Here is a 7,718-nt window from a genome sequence, read left to right as displayed (position 1 = left end):
ACCAAAGAACTAAATAAAAAATGAGTACAGAGCCAGAGCCAGAGTTTCAAAATATTCTCATCTGTTAAATTAAGAGTGTCTCCCATAGAAAAGCAGTGGAGGCCCCAAAGGGCAAGTACAAAACAGAATTAGAACTCCCAAGGGTCTTGTCTTTACAAAAGAAAAGGCAGGAGGCAGCCCCTGGACAGCTGGTCATGCTGGCCGCTCCGGTTGGACCACGTTGCATAATCCTCAGTCGCATCACCACAACGTCTCTGAGCATTTTGATGGGGGAGAAGGGGCAGTGTAGTGTGTATGGGAGGAGAGGCCCAGAGGGCTCTATTTGCCCCCTTATCCCCTTTTTGTATTCCAGAGGACAGTAGAGGGAACCTGGCTACACTCTGAAATGAGGCTATGTGTTTCAAACCTGGGGACAGGGGTAAGAGGGGACCTGTGCTTTGAGCAACCTGAGCCAGAGGCAGAGGGATGTTAGGGTGGGGGAAGATGCATGATGCTTATTGCTTTGTACCTTTCACTGGGAAGGAGGGCAGCAGCCAACAGTAGCTCACAGGTTTGTAAACTGAGCCTGCTGGCTTTAAGAAGGGAGGCAATGAAGTCGAATTAAATATAAAAGAGTCATTTGTGCAAAAATAACTTAAACAAATAAAAGACCTGGGGAAGGGGGTGTTCCCCTTAGCGCCTGGTGGGGAGAGGGCCATATACCACCCCCCCCCAGGCCTTTTCAGTGACATGGCTTTGGGGGGAGGGGGTGAGCTTCCCTACCCACTGCAATGGCTCAGGATGGGATTGTAGGGGAAGGGGTTGCATTTGTGCTCTGAGTGGGGAGTAGTACCCCCACCCACTGTCCACAGGTGCAAGTGGCTTGCAGGGGCTCCCAAGGCTCAGCACTCAGCTCTCCCCAGTTAGGGTCAGATCCAGCTCCAGGTATGGCTGCTATGGGGCCAGTTTCCTCCTCTTGTTTTTGGCAGGACGGCCAGGGCGGGCCCGGGGAGGCAGAGGGACAGCCGCCTATACAGAGGGAAAGTTGAAAGAGTAATCAATCAGCTAGGTATCAGGAAAGCTTTTTTCTTGACTCCCTCTAAGCCTCTCTTCCTTTCTCATCCCTTATATACCCCTAACTCATTTCACCCACCCACCCACACCCACACAAACACATTCACTCTTACTCGGGTTGTAGGGCTGGGTTCCAAGGTAACATCCTGGCGGGAGCTATTGCTGTTTCTGGTAGGGCTGCAATAAGGGGCACAGATGATCAGGAACAGCTCCCCAAGCACCAGGTGAATTTCAGAAGGTTGGGTGGGAAACTTTCTACATTTGGATAGTAAAGGCATAATATCTTTATTCATATTCAAATAATCTGCCCTTTTTGAAAGCCAAGCCACTATTTGGACACTTGTATAACCCCAAGAAGCAGGCAAAGGCCAGTTAAGGGGTGAGCCTAACACTCACTTGTATTTTCTCCTGCGGCCACGACGAGACTTTCTGACTATCCCCAGGGGCACCTGAGAAAAGATAAGACTCTGTGTATGGAAAAGTGAGAAAAAGACACCAGCCCCCTGCTTTTCCTCAGAGCCTTCAAGCCCAGCCCACTATCACTGCACTCACCTTAAGGTCCTCAGAATGGGGCCCAGGAAGGGGTGGGTCCTTGGGCTCAGCACCCCCTTCAGCCAGCTCCCCATTATGCTGCCAGTGGTGGGTCCTCCTTGGGGACCGTTCCATTTGTCCATTGAAGCCACCACGTGTTCCCCACTTGAGGGCCAATCGGCCAGGCTCTCGCCGGCTGCCAGGCTTTCGGCCCCGGCTTGGCCTGGCCTCACCATTAATGCCCCTAAGTCCCCCTCCTCCCCTCCGGCCCCGTTTCCCTGACCCCCTCCCAGTGAGCAGCTCAGGGACTGGGGGGTCGGGAGAACTGTGGGGTGGGGCTAAGGCACTGAGGGGAGGCCGGGCAGGCTCTGGTTCAAGGGTAGAAGTAGGACTCTCTGGGGGTAGACAGGGGGCTTCTGGCTGCTCTGGAGGAATCTGCTGGCAAAATAAGATTTCAATCAGTTTCAAATTCAATCTTCTGTACTGTAACTGAGAAATCCTTAAACTTCCAGTTTTAGAAAAAAGATTTTTCTGACAAATATCCACCCCTGTCCTCACCTGGAGACTCTGTAGCAGGCAGGCTAGGGGACTAGAAGCCTCTGAGAGGGGTGGAGGAGCTCCCCCCCCAGGGAGGAGCTGCAGCCCCAACTGGCCAGAGAGAAGGGGGCCAGGAGGCTGCAACAGGCTGGGGAGGCTTCCAGGGCTGCTGGTCAGTGAAGACAGGTCACCTGTTGAAAAATGAGACAGGTCTCTCCCCAGGCAAACCAATTAGGCAGAACAAACCCTACTATTCTCTAGGCCTTACCCAAGTGGTCAGTCAAGACTTTCTTCCCCACTTTTTACTACTTCTCTTTCAGACTCACCCAGCAGGCTGGCACTCAGCAGAGGGCTAAGGAGTTGGGGGGGTCTCCCTGAGTTGGAGGGGGCCTTGCCCAGAGGGGAGGCCCCGGGGTCAGTAGTTGCCATGGTGACACTGGAGGTAGGTGGTCCAGGTTGGGGAGCACTCAGGACACAGGGCTAAGGAAAGACAAGTTACAGCACTTACATATGCAAGGTACTTGATAGACTTACAGTACTTTCATATACAGGATCTGACTGAAGCCTCAAGCGATACAGGCCATGTTTACTAAATAGACTCTATTCTCACAGCTATCCCAATTCCAGCCAAAGGCAAGTCCTCCCTAGAACTCCTAAGAGCCCAGGCATGACACTGAAAGGCTTTCATTCCCAGTTCCCATGTTTGCTTCTACCTCTTGTTCTATCCCATCCACTCATCCCCTATCCTCACCTGGGGGGGTGTCCCCGAGGGGGGATCCAGGCTGGCAGCCAGCAGCGCAGAATTTAAAGCTATGAGGGTAGGGGGGGCTGAAAGTGGGGGGAAAAGTAGAGGGGGCAGGTCTCCCAAACCTGAAAATGGCTCCCCACTTGGACCCCCAGTTCCCTCTGAAGATCCCTCCCCATCTCCAGCTGTGGGGCCCAGGGCCAAAAGGGGCAGAAAAGAGGCAAGGAGGTTGCTAGGGGGTGCAGAAGGAGGTGACAGAAGCTCTGAGGAAGGTGGTGGGAGCAAGGAAGCCACCAAAAGCGAGGGCCCATCAGGCTCGCCTGAGGCTAGGGGAGGGCCAGGTCCTCCTGGTGGGGGTAGCAGGGGCTCAGGGGGAGGCTGTCCTCCACCCCCAGCGAGCACACCAAATAAACTGTGGCTGAGCAGTGGAGAGGGTGGAGGCTGCCCCAGACTCAGAGGGAGAGGCAGGGCCCCCAGCACCCCTGGGAAGCCAGCTCCACTCAGTGCCAGGCCCTGCTCAGGGCTAGGGAAAGGGAAAGCCTCCCCACCAGCCAAGGGAGGCAGAGGGCAGGCTGGGCCCGCCCCCATACCCAGCCCTTCAGATGGGCTTTGAAGCACAGGGCTGGGGACTATGGGGGCTTTGGAGGCAGCTGGTGGGGCAGGGGCACCTGTAAAAGAAGAGAAAGATTCAGCTCAAGGGAGTCCCTTTCCCAGCCACCAAAGAACCCAAACTCCTTGCCCTCAGCCCAACCACCAAAAAGTGCTAAAATTTCATCTAAATGCCCTGGCTGCCTCCATTCCCCCAAGCTAAAGAAGGGCTCCACAACACTCACATACCTGGCACACTGCTGAGGCTGCCACTGGTGGTCCCAGGCAGGGAGGGCTGGATAGGGTGCCTGGGCTGGGGAGGGCTCCCTGAGGAGAGGGTTGGGGGAGGGGGAAGGTGTGCATCTGACCCCAAAAGGTTAAAGCTTCCATCAGAGTGGGAAGGGCCAGGAGTGGGAAGTCCCAGCAGGGACAGTACAGAAGGGAGAATCGGTTGGGATGGTTCTGGAAAAGGAAAGTGCTGGGGTACAGGAGCAGGGGCCCGAGGACGGCTCCGTCTAGGGGTCTGAGGGCTTCCCCCTTCTAGCAATCGCAAGACAGTTGGAGGTCTGCGGGATCGACGCTGAGAGGGATGGGGCGATGAGGGATGAGAAGCAGAGGGTGCCTGGGCACGGGGCCTTCGGCCCTGTAAAGTGCTGGGAGGGGGTAGCAGGGGATGCTGTGCCTTGGCCGCTGCAGAAAGTAGGCTGCTAGCAAGAAAGGGGGGTGCCCCAGGCCCCTCCACCGTGGGATCCCCTCCCAGGGTTCCCAGGACAAGGGGCAGGTGCATAGTGGCTGAAGACACTGGTGGCTGAGTGGCGGGACCAGAGGGGCCAAGGGGGACAGGGAGATTATTGCTCGGGGGTAGGGGAGGGGGTGTTAAGGCATCGCTACAGTGGAAGATAGGAGGGTCTGAGGGTGGTGAGGAAGAGGCAAGAGGGGTTGGAGGACAGCCTAGGTCAGAGGGCACCAGACTGGACCGGAGGGCAGCTCCCCAGTTGTATGAGGGGGCATTGAGGCTGATAGCAGGTGGAGGAGGTGGGGCTGGAGAAGGGGCATTGCCCCTCGGGAGGAAACGGGGGCTGCTGCTGCCCCCAGAGGAGACGGGGTCAGGAAGCCTTGGTGGCTGGAAGAGCCCCCCAGGGCCCACTAGAGAGGGGAAGGCCTGGGGAACTGATGGTGGCTCTTGGGGAAGGGAGCCAAGACCCCCATTAAGTGGAGTTGCAGGAGGAACTCGACAGGGAGCACAGGCAGAGGGGGGCCCTGGGGACACAGTGTGGAACATTTGGGGGCTCGCTCCCTCTCCTGCAATAAATGAGAAATGAAGGGTCAACCTGTGGCTTCCCTTTCAAGAACTTTCTTTTCTCTCCAGTCCCATCTCCTGAAAGTTCCCAGCCTCCCAATCCCCTCCTCTTACCAAGGAGCTCTGCAGACCACTCCACCCTTCTTCTTGCTCTTTCTCTTAAAACTCCTCCCACCATCCACCTTCCACTCTTAGATTTTCTTTAATTTTCTATAAAGTGGCAGAACACTTACCAGGAGAAGAATGTGAGCAGGTGGTCTCCATGCTGCGATACAGAGTTGCCATGGCAACAGCTTTCCGACGGTGGTTGCACAGCTTGGTCATGTCCTCCTCTGATGCTGGCCCCACCCCAGCCCCACCCAGGGTCACCGGGGCCAAAGGGTCAAAGTTGAAAACCTGTAGGGTAGAAGGCAAGGGCAGGGACCCTGAGGGTGTGTTTCAGGAGCAGGGGCCGGAGGACAGCTCTGTCTAGGGGTTTGAGGGCTTCCCCCTTCAAGCAACTGCAACATAGTTGGGGGTGTCAAAGGCTACGTAGTCAGTGATTTGCGTTGTCTCTGGGCTTATCCCTGTACTCTCTGGCACCTATCATGACTCTGACCTTAGGGACATTGAGCGGACACTCCAGACCACACTTGCAGGTCCCATCTCTGAGGAGGTAGCTCCGGGTTTGTTCCAAGGAAGACAGCTCTGTGCCACTTGGGCTAGGAGAGGACAGGGCCAGAGATTAGGTGACAGTGAATCAGAAGATACTGCCTAACCAACACTTCTTAAGTTAAAGAATTTCCCAGGAAGGGCAAAAGGTAAGGGAAGTGACAAGACAGAGAGAAAATGGATGCAAGGCCCAGAAATACAGAGCAAAGACGGTGGAGGGAAGAAAAGGCTGAGGAAGAATGAAGAAGAGCAACAGGGTACCTGAGATCAGAACTTTGAAAGCAGAGGTGGGAAAAAGAAAACTTAGGCAAGCCAAGGACAGCCAGGTTGATCAAACTTGGGGAACTTTGAAGATCGATACCTGATATAGAGCACAGCACCCTCTCGTACACAGCGCTGCCAGCCGATGGGGACAGATGTGGCCACAGGGCCTCCAGCTCTGTCTGCTCCACTGCTTTCATTGCCCCCATTCATTGTGTGTAATCAGCTCCCGCGTGCCTAATAACACAGACATCCATGTGGGCACTAGGAGGATTAAACTGGGCTGGGTACCTAAGGGAGGACTCCAGGAAAGCAAAGGTTGTGGGGAGACGCAAGGAAACTCAGGGGAAGCCTCTGAGTGACAAGATGACACTCAGAGACCTAGGAAAATGAGAAGGAATCCTCTGCCATACTGCCATGGCTACCTGAACATCTCTGCAAACATCGTGAGGTCCAGTCTAAAGCCTGGGCTGCCAGCTTAGCCCACACCTGCAACACAGGAGAGAGGATCCTCAGGAATTAACCCAAATCAAAAGGAGCCACAGCCCAGGACACTCTCAAGAAGAGACCCCTAACAATGTGAGGTAAGTGCCTATAATGATTTCAGGGATCTGCTGGCTGAGTCCATAAACATCTATTCAAAGCACAGACCCTAAAGACCAGAGGGGATCAGGGTCTCAGCTCCCAGGGACCAAAGCACCCTGGCCCAATTTCCAGGCATATGGTGGGTCAGGCCCTTTGTCCTATTAGGGACACCTCTGTGTGTGAAGTGTGGGCAAATTCCCATAATGCCAGGACACTGAGAAGTTTTCCAGAGCGTTTGGCCTCCTCTCCCCGAGAAAGTTCATATAAAAAGTATAGACTGTCCCATGGGTCACCAGGCAATGGCCCAATTATCTGCTAGATACCAGCAAAAATCCCCCCTGCCCACTCCATCAGACAATCACTGATCTAGTTTATTTGGGGCTTGGGTGAAGTATCACAGCACTCCCCTCTCCCAGGATCCAAAGAAGCTCCTTATTCTCCAAGCCTAAGGCAAAGAAGATTCAGAACCTCCAATTCCCCTGGTTTCCAATTAGCTCCAAGACATGCTCTTCTGATATGCGGGACGCCCCTCAAACCTGCAAGTATTCTCCCCAACCTCACCATCGCTCCCACTCCACACTGACGGTTTCCAAACTTTCCCTCTCATAACAAGGCGCCCTGTCACCCAGACTGCTTCCCTCTGCTTGGGGAGGAGGGGAAGGCGCATGAACTAGGAAGGAACTTGGAGAGAGGGCGGGCAGAGGGTGGGCAAAGCACTGAAGGGAGGGAGGTGAGGAAGGCAGAAGTCAGGCAGTGAGAGAGAGAAACGGCGGGGGCAGGTGAGGGCGGGGGAGTGGGGATGGGGCCGGGGAAAGGGGCCGAGAGAACGCAGAGGGGGGCAGAGGGTAGGGACCGGAGGGGACGGGAGGGGAGGGGAGGGGAGGGGGAGGGGAGGGGGAGGGGCGAGGTGGGGGGGCCGGGCCCCGCACTCACCGCGGCCCATGGTTCGGCCGGCCCCGCCCTGCGCAGTCGCGGCCCAGAGGGTGAGTGGGAGGGAGTGGGAGGAGGGTCGGTGGAGCCCGAGCCTCCGGTACGGCCCCGGCCGGTCCTAGCAGGAAGCGCCACCGCCGCCGCCGCCGCGGATCACCGAGCGGCCTCCCGCGCATGCGCCATGGGGGCCAGGGGCAGCCCTGGGGATTCCGTTCCCAGAAGGCACCGCGCAGGCTGCTACCGCCGCCGCCGTCGTTGCAGCCGCCACCGCCGCAGCCACCGCCGCCCGGACGGGAGAGGGGCGGGGCCCGGCCCCCGCCCAGCGGACAGCAGCGAGCCAACAGGAGGGGCCGCAGTGCGCATGCGGGAGCGCGCCCGCCCCTCCCCCACAACCCCCCATTAATCCCCAAGAGAACAAACACCCCACGCAGCCCCCCCGCCCTCCGCGGAAGGATCTGTGTTTCTTCCCAGGGCACTGGTGGCCAATCCCAGCCCTCCCCGGGAAAGGGTCCTTCGAAAGCCACAATCTGTTGGGGA

At 56.7% G+C, this 7,718-nt stretch overlaps 1 protein-coding gene across 9 annotated transcripts; it reads right to left on the bottom strand.

The window, feature by feature from the left end:
* Positions 1 to 39: 39 nt before the first annotated feature.
* Positions 40 to 6,936, bottom strand: Mbd6 (methyl-CpG binding domain protein 6). Of its 9 annotated transcripts, none has more exons than XR_002388275.2 (13): positions 5,767 to 5,903; positions 5,353 to 5,455; positions 4,988 to 5,150; positions 3,704 to 4,756; positions 2,873 to 3,534; positions 2,448 to 2,601; positions 2,143 to 2,312; positions 1,606 to 2,022; positions 1,450 to 1,502; positions 1,167 to 1,308; positions 839 to 1,008; positions 509 to 572; positions 40 to 254 (listed from the first exon to the last, which is right to left on the bottom strand). XR_002388275.2 is itself a non-coding variant. In XM_021241442.2 (13 exons), exons 3-13 carry the CDS (start codon positions 5,877 to 5,879, stop codon positions 934 to 936), a joined length of 3,105 nt encoding a protein of 1,034 aa, XP_021097101.1. In that variant the 5' UTR covers positions 5,880 to 5,903; positions 6,092 to 6,155; positions 6,813 to 6,936; the 3' UTR covers positions 40 to 933. The 9 variants fall into 9 exon arrangements, 4 of the variants coding, with proteins under 4 accessions (XP_021097101.1, XP_021097103.1, XP_021097102.1 ...); XM_021241442.2 differs by adding exons at positions 6,092 to 6,155; positions 6,813 to 6,936 and having other exon boundaries at positions 40 to 1,008; XR_002388274.2 differs by having other exon boundaries at positions 509 to 1,008.
* Between the last annotated feature and the right edge of the window lie 782 nt (positions 6,937 to 7,718).

This window comes from Heterocephalus glaber, unplaced genomic scaffold (assembly GCF_053883595.1).
Source record: "Heterocephalus glaber isolate CG9 unplaced genomic scaffold, H.glaber_assembly_v1.0 deba00001569, whole genome shotgun sequence".
Lineage (NCBI taxonomy): Eukaryota > Metazoa > Chordata > Mammalia > Rodentia > Bathyergidae > Heterocephalus > Heterocephalus glaber.
This window is presented reverse-complemented; position numbering and strand designations above follow the sequence as displayed.

Excerpts from the sequence above, each read along its gene's own strand:
- Mbd6 (XM_021241442.2), bottom strand. The coding sequence starts at position 5,879 with ATGAATGGGGGCAATGAAAGCAGTGGAGCAGACAGAGCTGGAGGCCCT. Across the intron at positions 2,602-2,872 it reads CCTCGGGGACACCCCCCCAG|CCCTGTGTCCTGAGTGCTCC; the intron begins GTGAGGATAGGG and ends GTCTTTCCTTAG. Across the intron at positions 2,023-2,142 it reads GCCTGCTACAGAGTCTCCAG|CAGATTCCTCCAGAGCAGCC; the intron begins GTGAGGACAGGG and ends TTATTTTGCCAG.